This window comes from Manihot esculenta, chromosome 4 (assembly GCF_001659605.2).
Source record: "Manihot esculenta cultivar AM560-2 chromosome 4, M.esculenta_v8, whole genome shotgun sequence".
Classification (NCBI taxonomy): Eukaryota; Viridiplantae; Streptophyta; class Magnoliopsida; order Malpighiales; family Euphorbiaceae; genus Manihot; species Manihot esculenta.
In genome coordinates, this window is record NC_035164.2 from 34,131,699 (window position 1) to 34,151,906 (window position 20,208).

Sequence of the window (20,208 nt, forward strand, 5' to 3'; positions counted from 1 at the left end):
TACACGTTCGTTAAGACGGGAGCATTATCCATTCCACATCCTTTTTTTAATATTTTATTTTTAATAATTTAAAATATTATTTTTTTAAAAAAAATTATTAATTAATTTTTTATTAATTTTTCTCTTAATTTTAATTATTATAATATATTTTTAAAATTAATAGACTAATTATTAATATTTTTTATATATTATAAAATTAATCGGTTAATGATTAAAATTAATAAATTAATTAATTGATAATTTTTTTAAAAATTTTATAAATATTTAATTTAATTTTATAAAATTAAATAATTAACTAATAATTTTTTTATATTATAAAAATTAAATAATATTTTTTTAATGCTTTTAGTTTGTTTAGAAATTACGACGAATCGGGTATTTTTAAATACTCATTTCCATCGAATTCTAATAAAATAGATTTAAGTAATTATAATCGAATTTAAGTAATTATAATTAAATTTGAATAATTATAATCGGGTTTGAGATATATTTAAATTTAAAAAATAATACATCCAGATTCGGATGGATTTGATTTTTATATATAGGATATCTATTATTTAAATTTATTTATATAAATAATTAATTTAATATAAAAATATATTTTATAATAATATTTATATATATTTTTTATATTTTTATTTAAAATTTAAAAATTTTTTAAAAATAATGAAGTTTGAAACAAATTTGAAAAATTTAAATTAATTTTTAATAGAATTTTGAATCTCAAATATTATTAAATATAAATTGAATTTAAATTCGAATAATTTAATTTTTATAAATATATTATTCTACATCCCTAGTGTTTGTGGTTTATTTTATTGGAACGTTCGTCTCAATCGAACGTCATATAAACATTTGTTTTTTAAATTTTAAGAGTATTATTTAATATATTATTAAAAAATTAAATTAATCAGTAAAATTATTTTAACCATAAAAATATGAAAAAACAAAACATTCTTTTCTTTAATTAATATTTTCTCAACAACATGGAAAATAATACTATTTTAAATAACATTTTCCATACTTTCGTTTAATATTTTTAATTTAACGTTAAAGTAAATCCTGTCATATACTAATGAGTTTAACGGATAATGTATATGTGGAATTTGATTTGGAATGGAAGTCAGAATCGGATCCAGTACTTATTGTTAAGCAAGAAAGTGGTGGGTAAATATGAGAGTAGAATTCAAAAGGGGCATGACTTTTAAAGACAGAAAACAGAGTCTGCTGCAAGTCAAGCAAAGGTCTTTGAGACTCTCTCTCTGTACTGCTTCCACCCTGTAAGCTTCACCTTTTCAACAGTTTCTAAGTTCAAAAGCCACACCACGCACACTTTCTCCTTCCACAAGCCACCTCTCTTTTTTTTCAGTTTCACTCTTTAAGTTTTATGAATTTAAAATATAACACTTTCATAGACAGATCACCACGAACAAGAAGCTTTAGCTTGAGTGATTCCAATAAATTAACTTATAGTTTAAAGAGGGGCACAACATAAAGTTATCGTCCTAACATAAACGGAACCCCCTTTGCATTAGCCTCCATCCAATTTCAGCAATTGAGTTGTTCTTTTTTCTTCATGTACAAAATTTAAATATCACATGTGATGTGGATGGAGAATTAAATCAAGGGATATTCTTTATATGCTCAAAGCAAGAACCAGGAACAATGCAGGACAACTATAAGGCAAACCGGCATCCAATAACTACTTTTATCAAGTTAAAGAAGTCACTGTTAAAACACTACTGGTTGAAAGAAAGATGAAAAATCCAGTCATGATATAAATGAAAGCATACAGGAAAGTTTCTTTTTTCCAAAAAAAAAAAAAGAATTATATATCCCAGAAATGGTCAACTGCGCCCGGGCACAAATAGGGGTCCAGACCTATAGATCTTCATGGACTGCCAGGCTTAGATCCCCGGAAAATTATTCCAAGCAGCCTCTCAGAAGTTTATTCCTTGCGAGCAGAGTGCAACTGCCAAGAATGTCGTCAGATTACTAGAACTCTCGTCCTTTGTATTGCATTTCCTGCACCAAACCAAAAATAAACCACAACATATGCATAATTTACAGTTCTAAGAAAAACAATTATCCACTCCCTTCACACGACCTATACATTAATATACTCATCCTTCACTAATCTGAGGTGAGTGCTCTCGGGCACTAGTCAGATAAAATAACATAATGTGATGACGGGGGATTAATTAACACTAAAATTTCTCAGGTGCAGAACCACAAAATCATATCATGTTCAAATTTTATGCGCTAGCAAATTTTGCATGGTGAAATGTACAAAATAATATTTGCAATTTGAATTTAGAAGAGAGATCAGAATTACTCACGGGTTGGTAGCTTGGCACATACAAGACTTGCCTAGGTTGACCAAGAAGCATATTTTGTCCATACTACAATCAGATGAACATATAAAAGTATATTCAGATAACATAACCAAGAGGATTCCAACAAGACCTCCAATACAAGTTTGTTTCAAGTAAATGTTTTACCTGAGGTCCACCTGGATGAAAATATGCTTGTGGAGTTTGCAATGATGCAACCTGTGGATTAAATATAACTGGCTGATGGCCAGTAAATGATTGTCCAATCTGCAAAATCCTCTGAGTTGGTCACAGTTGTAACAAGCCAAATTGAATGTAAAGACATTTGCACATCTACTAAATGCACAAAAAGGTCTCATTTCATATCACTAGCAAAGTTGCTTCAAAAAGAGACATAAATATGCAAAATAGAAGCACCTGCTACCTAGTGAATAAAAATACCTAAGGAAGTCATTACAGAACACAAAGATAAAGGTTCTAACTTAGCAGGAACAAATTAATCAACCAACACAACGGAACCACAAGTAAAAATAGAAGAAATTCTGCCATGATTAAATGGACCATATTGCTACGTTCAAGTGAAATGGTCCGGCCAGGAGTCCCATAATCTCTACCCAATCTCAAGTTGGAAGACCAATCGAGTTCTTGGAGGGAAATAAATAAATAGGTCAACACAACTGTAGTGAAAGAAAGGCATTGTCAATGTTATGGCATGTGCACCACAAATGTTACCAAAACAAAGATTCAAATTTAATGGTACACAACACCATCACTAAACTCTCTACTTGATTTTAAAATACTTGTGTTTTTATTCATTCAACTAACGAAGCAAGCCCCAGTTAGACGTTAGAATCTTTATATGCACCATGCAGATAATTAAATAAAAAGAACAACCACTAAAATGACGTCAAAAGATTCAAAAGATGGTTTTCACTCAATATCAAATGTCACAAGGATGAAAATCTTTGTCATAGGAATCATGCAGCTATTAGTGATAATTAAATACCATGAAAGGGATTCTAAATCAGCACTCAAGAGTCCAAATAGAAGATTATATTGTTTGCCGCTCCTCAAGGAAAAAGGAGGAAGATAAGTTTACAACATGCCTAAGATGACTGGTGATCAGATAATTCAAATAACTAATTAATGTAGTTGACAGGAAGGAATCACAGATGATTAATACCCAACATTTATTGTATGCCTCCATTTATCTAGTTAAAGGTAATGAAGAGTTCATTAACCAAACAGACCATGCCAAATAGAAAAATAGACCGAGAATTGTTACCAACATAAAAGTCCACCCAATGATAAAGAGCTAAACGGATAATGTGATGTTGCACCAAAGACTTACTGCTGGGTGAATGGAGAATAAATAAAATGGGAAGCAGCATCACAACTTTCAGTTATTGTATTTCTAAAAACACAAGAGTGCGAAACAAACAAGTACTAAAGCTGTATTTTAGTGCTTACTCCAATTCCCATAGGCATGCCATGTATTTGTGGTAGAGAAGAAACATTAGGGTGAAAATAGAAGGAACCATCGGGTGATGGAGGCCTAACAGAAGTTTGAGAAGGCATGAAACTCTTGGCGTTGGGATTTAGTTTGAATTCCTGTAACCACATTTGAAAAGAGCAGGAAAAAAAAAGACCCATTAGCATTTTATGATAAAGATATATATGATGTGGAACAAGGAGGGAACAAAAACAAAACAAGGAACGAGTCCTTAAAAAAAAGGAAGAGGGGGGGGGAAGAGAACTCAATCTCATTGGTATTATTCTCAAACAATTATTATTATCAAAAGCAACCAAAAAAAATAGAAAACTAGCCCTATTTATAGAGCTTACAAACATAATTAAATTAGGAATAGAAATAATAATTCAAATCTAATTAGGAATATTAAATAACTCAAACTAAACAATAATAACAAAAAGGCTAAAGATTAATAGTGTTCCTAAATAATTAAACCCTAAATTCCTAATTCAAAGTAAAATTCCTAAATTGTATAAAGATCTTAGACTCAACCACGAGTTTTGAAGTGCATTAAAATCCAAATGCCCGCAAGAACAATACACAATCTTATTTCCTTGGAGGACTGTAAGATGAAATGAAGGCTTTTTTACTTCCCTTTGCATTCATGAAACATTTGAATCTATAAAATTAATATTCAATCCATCCCATAATTTTTATCTCTTTTTTTGTTATCCTAAAATTATTGCTCACTTTCCTTTTTTATATATAGTTAATATATAAATTTACTATTATAACCTTATTTAACTTTATCTTATTTCTAAAAGAACCTCTCGTTAATTGTCACAATATCTTTTAGTATTTAATAAAATTTAATGTCTTATAGATATAATCGGGAAGTTAATTATAAAAATTGTTTTTCTTAATACGTGAAAAAATAAAATGGACAAAGATTATGAAATGGAGGAAGTAACAATTATGATCAAATGGCTCTTCAAATTATTACAAAGAGCTTGAAATTCTTCAATCTCCACTGAAGTTTCCATGGTGTGAGTAATTCTTCAGCTTCTTCCTTTAGAATGAGCTCTTCAAAAGGTACAGAATCATTAAGTCAAGCTTTTGATGATTTTTCAGATAGGATTTCTCAATTTACTTTTTTATCAAGTTGTTGAATATCATTTTCAACTTCAAGCTCAAGTTGCTTGTTAGACTCAAGCTCCTCTTGCTGTTGTCTTAACTTTTCAAAAAATTTTGCCTTTGCATTTTCAATGCTTCTACTTTATCCAACTCTTCTCTAGTTTGAAATAGATGTGCTTCTTTCCATGCTTGAAAGTCTTAGAGTTGTTTCTCCTTAACTACTTGTTGAGCATGTTGAGTTTGATAGTCACACTCACATTGTTCCAGGGCAAGGCTTTTTCTCTATAGTGTAAGATCAACCAGATATCCCAAGACTCAAATAACATATTTCATCAAGTTGATCATTATAATCATCAATCTGCTTGTATGTTTTTGGGTGAGCCTCCCTTCCTTATCCAATGGGTCTCTTGCCATGACTCGCCGGGTTCTTCCCCCAAGGGTGAAAAAAGAAGGTTCCAACAAGGGAAAGTGGGAGGTCAGCTGTAGGCAATGTGGGATAGGGGTCCATTTGACGGAAAATAATGAAATCTGGGCAGATTTGAATGTCATTTCTTAACCTAGTCCGAACTTGTCCCTCCCGTGACTTCTTGGAAGCCAAGGTCGCCTCGGGCCAAAAAGTTTTGCAGTTGGTAGTGGTTTCTTCCATCAACTAGAGGGAGTGGGGAACTTGAAGCGGCAGTGCTTGGGTTCTTGTTTTATTTTATTTTTTTTTGTTAATAATCAGTAAAGTCAGGCAGAAACCAAGAATACAGTGGTTAGGGAACAAAAACATCAAAAATTTTGAGAAATAGAGGCACGGGCTGTGTTCAGGTTTCACAGCTTCAATTCACATGGAGGATTTTTGGGGCTTTGATGCCAATTCCTGTGGAACAACAAGGAAGAGCAAAAACAATCCAAGGAACAAATCCTTAAAGAAAAAGAGAACTCATTTTCATTGATATTATTCTCAATATTATCATAATCAAAAGCTACCAACACAATAGACAAATCAGCCTATTTATAGAACTTGCAAACCTAATCAAATTAGAAATCATATTTCAAATCTAATTACGAAGAATTAATAACTTAAACTAGGAAATTATAATAATAATAATGAAGGCTAAAACAATAAACTTGCTAAATGGTTAAACCCTGAATTCCTAATTCTACAATAAACAAAATTCCAGAACTGTATTAGGATCATTATGTTCCCATACCACATTAATATAGCACATTAATTTCTATGAGTTTTGTGTAGTCCTATATGTGATAAATTATGTCTACGAACTGTGTTCATGCTACCGCTACAAAAGCAAAAAATCAAACCTCAAATCTGCCGTACCTTAGCATGGGGATTTAATGTCAACTTCTCAGAAGACAATGAACCCATTGATGAGCTAGGCGATAAACCAGGATTATTGGAAACTGAGACAGCACCAATACAATCAGAATTTGATGACGTAGAACTGCCAGGTCGTCCAAGGGAGTTTGAAGGTTGCACTTCTCGAGCTCCTTTGAGAGATGGCGCACCTTCTGGCAGTTGAGCAGAAGAACTTGTCTTCTCATAACTTTCTGAAGAAACATTTGATGGAGCATAGGCAGTTGCATTTGGGGATAGCGTTCCTTTATCAGAGCCATTTTTCTTTCCATTCAATGACAGAGGATCTACTGAAACAATTGCATAAAATGTTAGATAATTATTGCCACAGTTGAAACTCACTGCGGATAACAGGTAATAAGAATACACTATACTGATCTTCTACGTGTATGTGTGTGTGTGTGTGTGTGTGTGTGTGTGTGTGTGTGTGATGCACATGATTCTTCTACTTCATTAGATGGCTGTCAAAATAAAAGCAGTACAGAATAATTCACTAACCCGCATGTCTTGGCAATTGAGCCCCCTCAACCTGTTGTATTTGAAGTGATCAGGAATTGAGAAATATTGATTTCAGAAACGACAGAACCAAAAGTGATACATAAGGCAACAAGAAGATTCATAACAAAGGGGTCATGCATATTAGAGTTATGACATACAGTTCGCTCTTCTACTAACTCCACATTGTCATTTCCTCCATGTTCACCATGAAGATTCTCTTGGATCCTATAATTAGCAAGTGAGCAATTTATGAATTCCAGAAAAAATTAACACATAAATACATATTCTTACAACCCATTCTCATAGAGTAACCAGCAACTGATGTTATCATCTGTGCAGAAATCATTAATCCAGTAATAAAGCAAATATCATATAAACCTGTTTTCACATTCTGAGATAGAGAAACTTTTAAAAGGACTCTCAGATGCCGGCTGTCTAGCATACTCATAGGAACCTGAATGACAATCTGCAACAGTACATGACTGAGAACATTGTGCCTCATCCTGTACAAAGAAACAGAAAATTATTGCTAGGGTACCATAATAATCAAAACACTTGAAAAAAAATGGAATGCAACAGCAGGACAAGCATAAACAAACTAAAGTTCTTGGAAAAAGGGAAGGAAAGCAAGGTGCTTACCCTACCGTTTGTTTTGGATTTGTACATGGAGGGAAGACAAAAGAAAAGAAAGAGAAATGTCAATATTATAAATGACAACTATAACCACCCCAAGTCCCCAATCTTAATTGCCTTGTTGGAAAAGTAAGGTTACAATTGATTAAAATAGACACCTTTAGACCACCAATTTGTTTAAGGAACTTCTATATCAAGAAGGCCAATGCAAGAACTCCATTCACCTCTTCTAAGTTAGGTGATCATGGTCCTTTCTGTCCCTACTTTGTAGAAACCATCTTGGCATCCCCAGAAAAATTTATAAATATACAATGCACATAATAAAAAGTTACACAGTATTTAAGAAGATAGATAGAGCTTCATGAGTCATATATTAACAATAGCATGACTGGTCACAAACAAATACAAATTTCTTCAGCTCAAATTCAACAAATATAAGATAAAGGAGAGGAGATACCAGGGAAGAACTTGATAAAACTCGAACTACTTCATTACTTCTCCCATGGGTCAAATCAGCAGACTCATTAGTGTAAGAAGCAGATGCAGCTCCAAAGGTTTCACTATTGTGGGAATCAAACATTATATCCTCAGTTTCATCATATCCACTATCGTCAATCCCTATACCTCTATATACAGAAGAGTATCTGGTCTCTTCATCAATATCAAAATTTCCATCAAGGTGGATGCCTCTTTCCTGTTAAACAAATTGAAACAAAGACAGTAAAACTCCACAAACTAATATGTCACAAGAAGATACTGAAGAGGACATGGACATAACCTCACCTCAGCTAAATGAAGGTCTTGTGTATCCTCACCCTCAATTTCTCTTGCTATTCTTGTAGCTTCTTTCTCCAACTCTCTCATCTGAGGGCCTCTCTCAAGTTTTGTAGTATAAATTTCTTCGTCAAAGGTGCTTTTTACTCCAAATAGCATTTCATTTGTCTCAAATTGATCCCAGCCCCTATTTAAAGGAATAATCCATAACTATCAAATCAGAAAAATACATCATGGTGTTAAGAAATTAATATGACAAAAAGAACACACGCAAAAAGATTTTAGTTAACAGAATGGATAGGAAAGAAAGAAGGTTGGTTCTAACTCCCAGAAGCTTCAATTTAAAAACACTTACTAATATATGGTTACAGCTTCTCCTTGTACCTTAAACCATTTCCTTCTAACTTCTTGCACTTGAATTGTAAAGATACAAACTCATGACTTTGGTCAGTCTGCCAACATTCAATGCCCTTAACTTTGGTTCATCAATAGCATGAAAGCATTCAAATATGCACTTGGCAATCAATTAGATGAATCTCAAGCTATATACATATATATATATAGACACACACATGTATTCTGGGACGCTTATCCAGTTAAGTAGAACATATCCTTTTAAGGGGAAGTTTTTAATTGATAGTTATCCTTCCAAGATTATATTTCTATAACTCCTCTTTAAATGATTCCAGATAAGTACTCTAATTCTGGAACAGCAAATACAGAAGGAACAGAAGAATATGATGAAAAAACCACAGGTAGCCAGAAAGCAATGCAAAAGGCATTCAGTTGTAATCAATCTCAAGTCAGCATGTATTCATAACAGTAGAACAATTGCTACTAAGTGATATAGGGATATAAAAAAAATTACAATAGGTACCTATTCCAAGGGCCATTAAATATATTCTCTAGTTCAGGGCACTGTGGTTCATCTTCATCAGGGACCCACGGTTCCAGCTGTCTCTCCACTTCAACATTACAGGATTGTGATATAAAGGAGTCTATCATAAGCTCATGCTGCTTTTCACAGTGGAGCTCCTGGTTCATCCCATCCATGGTTACGGACACATCCTGGCACCATTGATAAAATTATCAACGATAAAAAATTCAAGAATATTGTGCATGGGTATATTGCAACTAAATAACCACCCCCTCCCCCCCCTCCCCCAAAAAAAATGTTCTGTCTAAATCCATATCCACAACTTGGAATCAGCTTGAACCAGAAGAAACCAAAACTAGTAAACTACAGAGTTGCAAAAAAGAAAATGTAGCTGAACCTTTGCAATCACTTGCGCAACTTCTTTGCCAGGTATAATTAAAGACTTTGAAGGAGGCTTGCTAAGATTTTCTGCTTTCTGCCCTCGAAAAGAAACATCCTTGATCAAGCGAGCCATTTTCAGAACAATTGCTGAAAAGACAAGCAAGTGGATGTTAAGAAGGAAACTGACCCCAAGACACAAATACAACATTCTCTACAAAATCAATTTACAGTGCTAACAACAAAGTACCATCACTTAAACAACAAAAATAAATTATGAAGATACCAAATTCCTTCTCAACATTTGTTGTATAACATGTGCCAGAATATATGCATCCATTTTTCAGGTGGACTTCCACAGGATGCCCAATGAGACATGTCGACAAATATACAAGCCGATCACGAGAGGGACTCCCAAACATTCCAACTTTGCCACCAACCACTGCACCAATAACAAAAAATTTTGTAAGGAAGAATACAATTAAGAGTTTATGACAATTTATAGACAGGAAGAAGATCTAACTTACTTGGTTTATTCGAACTTGATCTTCCAGATTGCAGTTTATTGTCCAACCTTGCCCCCCCTTCCCTCTCAGCTCTTCGACGACCATTGGCATAAAATTTGGGTTGTGCAGCCTGTTGCAAACTCATCTCAACAAAAGCAGCACCCTCTAACCTACAAGTATCTAAATTCAAATCAGGCAGCAGAAGCTAGAGAGAAATAGACCAATTAATAGCTGGCAATTGTCATTGTTAAGCATAATCAGACCTATTTATGAGAAGTGAGGTGCATGATTTACCAATGTACAATGCCAAATTTATGTCTGAAGTTTTTTTATTCTTTTTTTTTTCGGTGGGGGTGTTGGGGTGTGGGATGGTAATGAGTGTTCAATCAGGCTCCTGATATACAGCATAAAAAGGATGCACCAGTAGCCATAGTGCATTGCTACCTCTGTAACATGGTTTACTATCATATCAGTCCTCACCTGTATCTACAGCTTAGTATTAACTAATAAATCAATCCGTATTTATAAACTTAGCAGAACAAATAGTATAAAATACTAGTAGCTGTGTTATAGAATTAAGAAAACATTACAAGAATTTAAGTGGTTCAGTTCCTTCAAAGCACAATGAAAAAGATTCTTTTTAATATTTTGAAACTCTTCATCCTCTCTTACTTTCCAAACACCATATAATTCCTTCTACATTTCTTGTGTTCTCCAACTATTGACAATCAGCCCTTGACTTTCTTCTTATTTTCTTTCTCTTAAATAATAAACATTTCAAACCTCTTTAGAGAATCTCCATAGTACACAAAAGGCTAAGTGACCACAGACAGGATCCCCACAAACCAAAGACATTCAAACATGCTCATCATAAGATAAATAATACAAGGAAATCACTGCACCTAGCCTTTTGATGCATGATTCCAGGACCAAACAGAATTAAGGGGAAAAAAGGATCCACATGATTGACACCAATTGGATTAGGAATAAAGCTTCATTGAATTCAGTTGAGTTTACATCTCTAATGTAAATGATACAGACTCATGTGTGTTAAGTTTTAACATCTTGAAAAGAAACAAACCTCAGAAATGGAAACAAGAAACCAATTTCTATGAGATCAGCTGTTATGGACTCTTTTCTAGTATTTTAGGATTAAATTGCTAAGTATTTGATTCTTGCCCAATTGTTGCTGTTGTGAGCTCAATAAAGGGAGTTTTGACCTTTTAAACTCATTGAGAGAGAGTTCAAATCTCAATTTAGATGAAATAAATCTGCTTATTTTATTTCTGATTTTCCAGCAATATATATAGGCAATAGTGTCACTGTTTAACACATAACACAATTCTACTAAGATAGGAGTCCCAAGGAATAAGAAAAGTACGAGATAAGATTAAACAATGTAATCCTAAAATAAAGGATAAAGCAATTTAATCCTAAAATAAATCAAATACTAGAAAATAGTCCATAACATCAACTTAGTAATCATTTGTGGTTATTACAATACATAAGTATGCCAAGAGTCATCCCAGAGTTCCGGACTCCATCATTCAAAATGGACTAAACATAAAACAAGTTCAGATTCAATAAAAGATGCACCAAAAAAGGCATATTCATAAATCATATAAGCACACATGCACTTACATATACGCATTAAAGTAAAATCTGTTGCAGTATAAGCATATGCAGTGCCTCTATGGATTAAACCATCAGCAAGAAGGAACTTACAGAACCTACAACCAACGAAAAGCAATAATGCACAGCATAACCAATAGATCACTGTCTTCCTAACCACAAAAGCAAATAAAAAATCATGGCCTAACGCCTAAGCAACTAACAATGCTTACATGGGTACTAAGAGAACAAAAGAATACAGCAAGTTCAAGATTAACAACAAACAGCTATGCATAACTAAGAAGAGCAGTAAGCAAGAAACCATTAAAGAAAACGTTTAGACCGGAAAACACTAAACTGCATGCATTAACATCAATTCCATTCAGGTTTAGATAAAATGCAACTCATGTCATAAAAGAAACAACTGCAATTTATCAAACCCACATTCAGAACCATTTAAAACCCCAAATCAGAAACCAAAAACTAGTAATATAACACTCCCCCTAACACAATTTTCATCTTATTAGCTTCCAAAATCCGAAAATACCTAACAAAAAGTGATAAATTAAACACCAAAAAAAAATTGCGGGCACGATCCTTACCTTAGATATGGTTAACTAATTCTGTGTTTTAGGTCAAACGGCTGAGTCTTGAGAATAGAGGGAATGGAATTAGTGTTGGTGAGTTAGGGTTAGCGGTGAAGGTTTTCGTTTCAGCGCTCGAAAGCGAGAAGGATCATGAGCACGAATCACAAGGAAACAAGAAGCAACGATGTATAGGTGCTTGCTCAGCGAGACGGAGAAAGAGAGACGGCGAGTGAGGATTCGATGCGACCGAGAGAGAAGGAGAGGAGATGGCGGGGGGAGGGGGAAGGGGGAGAGGTTTTGCTGATTTTTGAGAAGAAAATAACGCGAAAAAGAGAGAGAGAGCGAAGCGATGAATTGAAAAGACCACGAAAGGAAGGAGAATGATCCGGTGGAACCGAGTCCAATACATCCGATTAAATTATGGTTAAGAATTAAAGGAGTCGGAAAATTTGATAACCTTCAATTTTATTTTAATTACAAATTTAATTCAAACACTTGCAAAATTCTGTTTAGTAATAATTTTGAAAATAATATTTAGAGTTGTAATAGAATTAAAATATTAATATTTAAGTAGCTATAGATTATTAAAAAGTTATCCACTGAATAATCGTTCATTATTAAAAAAGTTAGAAGTTATATAAAAAAATAAAATTTTATAATTTTTATTTATTTTATTTTATTTTTATACACAATATTATATATTAAAAATAACTTTTTATTAATTTTTTAATCATATCTATTTTAAATATAAAATAATATTTTGAGAAATTTCAAAAAAATAAAATTAAATAAAATAAAATTATAATAGTGAATTTATATATTAATATAATATAAAAAATAATAATAATTTAAAAATAAGTAGAGAAAAATGAAAAGAAAACTAAATTTATCTTAATTGAGAAAAATAAAAATATTTATAGTTAATTTATTTTTCTTAAATATACATGTATATAATTAAAAAGTAAATTTTGATTTTTTTAATGTAAGTAAACTTTCCCTTCATAAAGTTGTTATTTTTCTCTCGAATTAGGGAGAAAATAAAAAATATATGTACAAAACTTATCTTTCATTTTCTTTTTATTTTTTCTACTTTATAAATAAGAAACAAATCCTTAGTTACCTATAATTGATCATTTTCTTTAACCTTACAAATTTTGAGTCTATTTTGATAAGCTACTATTTAGTTGATGATTATAAATTAATATATTTTTTAGAAATTTATTTATTTATTATTCACTTTTATTTATCGTTTAAAACCTTTACATAATGATTAAGAAAAAACAATTATAAGATCACCTTTTATTTCACCTAGCTATTCAAATCTTAATAATTCTTTCTCCATAACACTATTTCATATTACAAACATAACATATATTTTTAGAAAGAAAAAAAAGTGATATGAATATTTATTTTAAGAAAAATAATAGCATTTATTAATTTTAAATATATTAATTATAGTTTATTAATTCATGTATAAATAAAGGTGAGTTTATAGAAAGTTCATGCTCGTGGGATCACCTGATCACACACATTCAGAATCATTATCATTTTCCCAAAAGTAAGAACATTCTTGGTTCCTTATGATTTACTGAAAAAGGGTAACATCAATCACATGATAAAAGAAGGTCAAGCATGTTCATTTTCAGAAAACTGTATGCTCCTTTTAAAAATTGGGTTCTGATTCCCATAACAGCCAAACTTCATAGCATTCACTGGCATTAGCTATTTCAATCATCCAAAGTGGGAATAATCTGAGATCCACTAGCAACCCTGTTAACTGAGAGAAGTGATTTCAGCAAGAGCAAATCAGTTTGATATAATGTACAGTTCCAACTTTCTATCTCCAAGGACATGTATATAATTTTCATTTGTAGAAGAATAGAAGTTCCAGGTGCAGGAATTACAAAATACAGAAGATGTATATCATGATTAATCTAAAATAAATAACAACAGATGCAGTTCAACTTCACATCGAAAGCGAACCTGCCATGCAGCAGCCAGATTTGCAGCTTTCTTCTAAATCACTTTCAGATGACAGACCAGACAAACTTAGGTGCCTTGCTTAAGAATTATAATGTTCAGGACAGGCACAAGCGAAAAATAAGGCTGTTTTGATGGAATTACTTGTTGCATCCTCAGCTCTCACATTCCTGCAAATGGAAGAATGAAGAAGTGTCAGCAAATTTTCTTCAGACAGCAACAGCAAATTACAAGGGAGCTGGTTAACTGGGAAAGGTATACTGATGCAAAAAACAATTCAGATAAACAAAGAAACTGACTTCTAAGAAATTTCATGTTAATCAGAATAACGCACTGGTTTAAAAATTTTGGCACCACCTTGCAATTACAATGGTAAGTTGATCTTGTCAGACCACTTAAAGATATCCGAATAAACTTGATCGCCTCCCAATTCTTCTCCTGTAGCCCCAGCTGCCACCCTCATTAAGTCCTCGATTAGAGCAAAATTTCCCATTATGTCAACATGAGCACCACTTTGGGTGCCCCGGCCCTCCAGCAAGTTTGATGGAGGAGAATGATAATACTCCCTAATGTATGTTCGACTTCCTGAAGGATTGAATCTGGTTTTCCCTCGCCAAGCTTTAGCACACATGAAGCCTGCACTTAAAACAGGAACAGTCTCATCCCCATCAACAGTGTAGACTCCATCTCTCAAACAGCTGTCTTCATCTTCCCCATCAGCTGATGTGTCGATCTGAAATGGAATATAGCATTCAGCAGCAGGAGATAACTTATAAACATAAGCTCTTTCAGTTGGTATGCCAACTCCGTACATGGAAAAGATTTCCATTTCTGGTGCATTGGGTAACCTGTAAAACCATCATGACAGATGAAGAATAGTCAACAATGAGACCGTGACAGATGCCATCGTTTTCAATGGTATGTTGGCAGAATTTGTTTATGGAACTACTATCTAACAAGGGAAAAAAAATCTAAAAGCTAGCTTTCTTCATTAAACAGTTTCCTACAGTTAAAACTTAAAGCTGTAGATAAGCACACATACTAAAATGAGGGTTTGTAAATAAGCAATGAGGGATATTGCTATCATTATATTTTGAAAAGGCTGTTCAAAGAAGAAAATTCAAATTGCAGTTACTAAGAATAATTGAAAAAGTATGGAATTCTCACTTTGTCTCCAGGGGGTTTGACCAATATTTGTAGTGTTCGTACTTTGGATCATCCAAATTGTCGGCAATTCCATAAGAGAAATGTGCACTACCACGCTCCATCATTTTTGGGGCAACAAAATTAAGCAGATCTAGAATAGATCCAGCAGTATAAACCTTATATTCCGCTACAGCTTTAATACCTCCATATCCCATTTCATGGTACTCTGTCCACACATCACGACAAGTATTGTTTGCAACACTACAACCTTTAACAGCATCCTGCATATTGAGATAGCAAAGGACACATTACAGCAGCAACAGTTGAAAATTCTGAAAAGGCTGATAATGATGAATAGAAGCAATAAGAACTTAGATGGGAGAATGGTATCAATTTATCAGAAGAATACAAAACCAGCCATAAATTAAGAAATAAGTAAAAGCATAAATTGCAACACCCCGCTCATAAAAGTGAGTGCAAGAAAGCACAACCGTACAACATACTAAATCCACATAACTTGGCAATAAATGAAACAAACATGCACAGGTAGGCTAAAAGTTAAAAGATTTCTGTCTTTCTCACCAAACTTAAGAGAAAATAAAAGACTTACCCTAAACTCAATCCTCCCAATATCAGATGAATGTGCCTCTGCTACGTCTTTCCCAAATGATATAATTCTTCCATATTTAACACTCTTTCTTTGAGAAACATCATTTTCAATCCCATCTTGGTTACCATTCTTGATGTCATTGTTTCTTTGCCTTCCCTTGCTAGGAATATAACCTTCTTCAGGAGACCAATCAAGATCACCCCAAATAGTGTCCCCACCTTTTGGTATCATTGACATGGTTGAATCCCATGTGCGAGACATCTTCATTACATGTTGCAATGTCTGAAGGGAAAATATATCATTTTCCAAGAAACCCGGTGCAATGGCCCTGCAAATTGGAAATACAATTTAGAGCATTCACTGCACGCAAGCTGACTAGAAATAAATGCATATAAAAATAAACATCATGAACACAGGAAAGAAAGTGCCTACATGAAAGACAATAGGATGTGTAATTGACGATCAGCAATAGAAGAGCAACTTCTTGTTCCAAAAAACTACTTGCTTTAAATATGAAAACATATGGGTAGAGGAAAAATATTGTCTATAAACAGGTAAAAAACTCAGAAGCTCATGTAACATAAGATGCATATGCTTCCTTTCAGAACTGGACTGGTGACTAGTTGCCAACTGAAAGTTGTCAATAATGTGACAATTAAGCCTCTATTAATTTAAAAGGCAAAACATGTTAAATGAGATATGATTTGTACTTGAAAGGATTGACTAATTACTAAGACAAGGGAAACATCTTTTTGAAAAAAAAAAAACTAAATTTCAGTTGTCAGTAGGAGAAAAGCAAGATGGCTTGTAACAAACATTCTGACAATACCAACAAAAGATAAGTACACTTCTAGAAGATTATGGTAAATGGATTAACACATGTTCAATTTATGTTCAGTTGTTCATATCTAGAAGAAAATAATAAATGCACTGTTTTACTGCAAGTTTCATTTCTCTTTAATCCTCTTGACAAGAATTTGTAATTTCTAGTATGCCACATTCATCTCTAAATAATCTATGAGAAGATCACTGCAAAAACCTGGCAACTGCAATATCCCTTGCTTCAGCAGAGAAAAGCCCTGCAACTGCTTTTGGAACACCTAAAAATGGACCACCAATATTCATCACTGCCTTGATATGCTTTGCACACCAATCTGGTCCTCCCCCTCCTCCCATTGGAGCTGGTGCCTCAACCCACTTCATGAAATGCAGAAAGTACAAAACACCCATCGAATGTGGAATAATAACGGCCTTATTCCCACCATTGGTAGCAACCATCAGTTCTATATTAGTCTTCATGCGGCTTAATGTTTGATCACGGACCTGATTTATCATGTTTATGAGATATATAATCATTTATATGATTGAAAAGAACAGATGCTAAAAGATAAATCAAACATGCGTCTGTAACAATATCAAGAAATTCAAGATGGGGAATAAAAAAAGTAAAGAAAAACCTCAGTGTTCTGAAATGAAAGTCTCCAATCATATGAGGCCATATACATTGTTTTCTCCTCATATCCAATGCGTGCCAGGTTAGCAATCATAACTGCCCACACAAAGTAGCCTGGAGCAAAGTAATCAGCAGCCACAAGTCCAGATACAGGCCTAACCCTTATACCAGGAGGATCCAATCCAGTTTCATTGTTTAGTGACATGTGCTCTACCCAACATAGAGGTCTGCAAAAATATCCAACAGAACAATTGAAAGGTGCTCAGCCAATCACCAGCAGCATTCCACAACTGATAGCAAGAAGCTGCCAATGATATCTAATTGGACTCGGCAATTCCTAACCGCCTTTGAATTTAGAGCACAGATTTTTTATTTAAAAAATAGTAAATTCCTTTCTATTTTTTCTATTGCAATTAAGCCAGCATTACTCTGTTCAATTTAACAAAAGGAGAGGAGGGAGATGGAAACAGTGGTAAGTTTCCATAACTGAAGCACTGACTTGTCCAATCAAATCATAGATGCTGAATATAAGCCATGTTAATAAATTTGAGCTTTATTGTTAATTGCTTTCTGTATTCATTTTGGCGTGCTGTACAGAGTTTATACTTTAATTGACAAGCAGAACATTATTTATCTGATCAGAAGACCAAAATTTAATGAATATGGTAAGTTACCATAAAAAGCAATACGTCTTGGTATGAATTAAAAAGACCTCTGTAATCTCTCAAAAAAAAGAGCTCAGTAAAGAGCTGTTGACATTTTGATGACCTTTGCCATATCCAGTTTCAACCACTAATCTGGTATACACTATAACAATGAACAACTCATATATATATATCTGGAAAAAAAAGAAACAAATTAACCAATAGAAGGGCAAATTTTTCAGTTACAACTTATCTTATCCGAGAAAAACAATAAAAATAAATTAGCTTCCCAACAAAGGAACAAAAATTCCTCAATGCAAAGTCAGTTATAATATTGTAATCAACACTACTGAATAGCTGATCAATATACAAAAGCAAACTAATCTCCAGGGTTTTAAGTTTGCTGGTTAGTTAAACAGCTTCTATACATAACAAGTACATTTGCATCTCCAATTCATCAAACAAAAGCACGAGACAAAAACAAAAGCAATTAACAAGTCATTAGAAACACAGAAAAAGCACAATCATCTCTTACCTCTTGTATACTTCTCCGAAAGTTCCACCCCAAAGCCGCTTCCGAAACAAACCTTCAGCACACTGGTGCCCTTCCCACAACTCAAGCCCCGCCGTGACAATCCCAGGGACAAAAACCACTGGATGCTTGGCCTTCAATCCCTCCTTCCTCAACTTCACACCCGGCGGATCCGGCAAGGGACCCGTGATAGCCTCGGTGACATACTGGGGCAAATATGAAGGCATTGCGTTGTAGAGAAACAGTAGAATCCACCAAGCCATGCATATGCAGCCCACGAACCAGCAGCAATTATCTACACAAGACCATTTCGGTCTGATTCCGGGCTTTTTCTGCGCTTTTCCACTGGTGGGTTTCTTCTGCTGTTTCTTTTTATTGTCATCATCTTCCTCCTCGCTTGGTGTTTTTACATCCGATGCTGAGCTTTCGCTGGGCTCAGTGGCTTTTTTGCGCCGAATTAGAGGCATTTCTGAGTTCAATTACCCCAGAAGAACAGTACTGATAAAATGCAGAGATCTAATTAGGGGACAAGATTATATACTTCCAATGGCTTTTGAAATAAGATACAAACAGAACCCAACAAAAAAATTAGTAAAATTTAGACTTTTTTCAATTCAATTAGAAACTTTAAAAAAGAAAAAGAACAAAAAAAAAACACTTTTTGAAAGAAAATTTCAAGCTGCAGCTCCAGCACGTAAACCTTATTTCCAGAGAATATATCCCATAAAGATGGATAAAAGAGCTTTTAAAAAAGGATTTTTATATTAAAAAAAGCAAAATTCAGAACGAAATGAGATTTTATTTTCGGATATTGGAGAATTTATTTAATTAATTTTCTGGGTTTTAGATTTCTGGACAGAAAATTTCAAAAATCTGTTGTGGGGGGTTAACAAGGGATGTGGGGCAGTTTCGTGTAGCGCCGATTCACAGAATGGAGGCAAGTCGGACAATTATTGGGAAAGACAGTAATATTATGGGTCCCGCAATATGGGAACAAACTAAATCTACAGACGTGGCAATATTTTATTGGGTGATGAAGTGTCAGCAGCCTGTTGCGTGAGCGACGTGTTATCTTAAATAAGAGGAATGGCTGGCTCAGATTAGAATAGTCGTGAATGACGATTGATGGCTTTTAACTGACTCGTTGAAACGACGCACCGTTTTTATGCCTTCAAGCGGCAGGTTCCAAAGGCACGTGCGTAATTGCCCAGTTCTAGTAATTGCGTTATTGTTATTATTATTAAATAATAAATTATTGTTATTTCAATCAACTACGACCATCTAGAAGATTTTTTTTCCCCTAAATTTTTCATCATCCCTTACAAAAAATATAAAATAAAAATAAATATCAGGATTCTTTTTTTTTTAAAAAAACTGTTGGGGACGTTCTGGATTTGTTTATTTTAACCGATAAAAGAATTTGCTTTTTTAGGAAACCAATAAAAGAAATAAAAAAACCCATATAATAAGGTATCTTAAAGAATGAGGGCCACATTGCAAAAAAAGAAGAAAAATGAGGGCCGCATGCTAATATTATATTTTTACCATATTTTACATATTTAAATATTATTACTGGAGTTTCTTAATTTACTTATTTATTTAATTAACAATAAAATTATTTATATATTAAAGTAATTCAAATATATTAATTAACTAAAAAAATCTGTATTTTAATAATTATATT

General features: G+C 33.5%; 2 protein-coding genes across 7 annotated transcripts; both read right to left on the reverse strand.

Moving 5' to 3' along the window:
* Window positions 1–1,679: 1,679 nt before the first annotated feature.
* LOC110613377 (polyadenylate-binding protein-interacting protein 3) lies at window positions 1,680–12,541 on the reverse strand. 5 transcript variants are annotated; one of them, XM_021754463.2, is made up of 16 exons: window positions 12,175–12,541; window positions 11,603–11,691; window positions 9,983–10,131; window positions 9,742–9,897; window positions 9,475–9,605; window positions 9,078–9,268; window positions 8,210–8,387; window positions 7,884–8,120; window positions 7,172–7,296; window positions 6,952–7,018; window positions 6,794–6,824; window positions 6,260–6,585; window positions 3,804–3,944; window positions 2,502–2,600; window positions 2,340–2,402; window positions 1,680–2,025 (listed from the first exon to the last, which is right to left on the reverse strand). In XM_021754463.2, coding segments are annotated over exons 2-16 (1,926 nt in total). In that variant the 5' UTR covers window positions 11,605–11,691; window positions 12,175–12,541; the 3' UTR covers window positions 1,680–1,995. The 5 variants fall into 5 exon arrangements, with proteins under 5 accessions (XP_021610155.1, XP_043811851.1, XP_043811850.1 ...); XM_043955916.1 differs by having other exon boundaries at window positions 6,260–6,582; window positions 9,983–10,141; XM_043955915.1 differs by having other exon boundaries at window positions 9,983–10,141.
* A 1,413-nt stretch (window positions 12,542–13,954) lies between these two features.
* Window positions 13,955–19,440, reverse strand: LOC110613532 (phospholipid:diacylglycerol acyltransferase 1). 2 transcript variants are annotated; one of them, XM_021754710.2, is made up of 7 exons: window positions 18,528–19,440; window positions 17,353–17,575; window positions 16,935–17,218; window positions 15,896–16,223; window positions 15,307–15,566; window positions 14,497–14,987; window positions 13,955–14,309 (listed from the first exon to the last, which is right to left on the reverse strand). In XM_021754710.2, the coding sequence occupies exons 1-6, from the start codon at window positions 18,989–18,991 to the stop codon at window positions 14,504–14,506; spliced, it is 2,043 nt and encodes a 680-aa protein (XP_021610402.1). In that variant the 5' UTR covers window positions 18,992–19,440; the 3' UTR covers window positions 13,955–14,309; window positions 14,497–14,503. The 2 variants fall into 2 exon arrangements, with proteins under 2 accessions (XP_021610402.1, XP_021610403.1); XM_021754711.2 differs by having other exon boundaries at window positions 14,474–14,987.
* Between the last annotated feature and the right edge of the window lie 768 nt (window positions 19,441–20,208).

Bases quoted from the DNA above. Each gene is read 5' to 3' on its own strand.
- LOC110613532 (XM_021754710.2), bottom strand. From the start codon at position 18,991: ATGCCTCTAATTCGGCGCAAAAAAGCCACTGAGCCCAGCGAAAGCTCA. The intron at 17,576-18,527 runs GTAAGAGATGAT...ATATTTTTGCAG, and splicing joins TTCGGAGAAGTATACAAGAG to ACCTCTATGTTGGGTAGAGC. The intron at 17,219-17,352 runs GTTTTTCTTTAC...ATGATAAATCAG, and splicing joins TTTCATTTCAGAACACTGAG to GTCCGTGATCAAACATTAAG.
- LOC110613377 (XM_043955915.1), bottom strand. The intron at 9,269-9,474 runs GTTCAGCTACAT...CAATGGTGCCAG, and splicing joins TTGCGCAAGTGATTGCAAAG to GATGTGTCCGTAACCATGGA. The intron at 2,026-2,339 runs GTGAGTAATTCT...GGTTTGGTGCAG, and splicing joins ATGTGCCAAGCTACCAACCC to GAAATGCAATACAAAGGACG.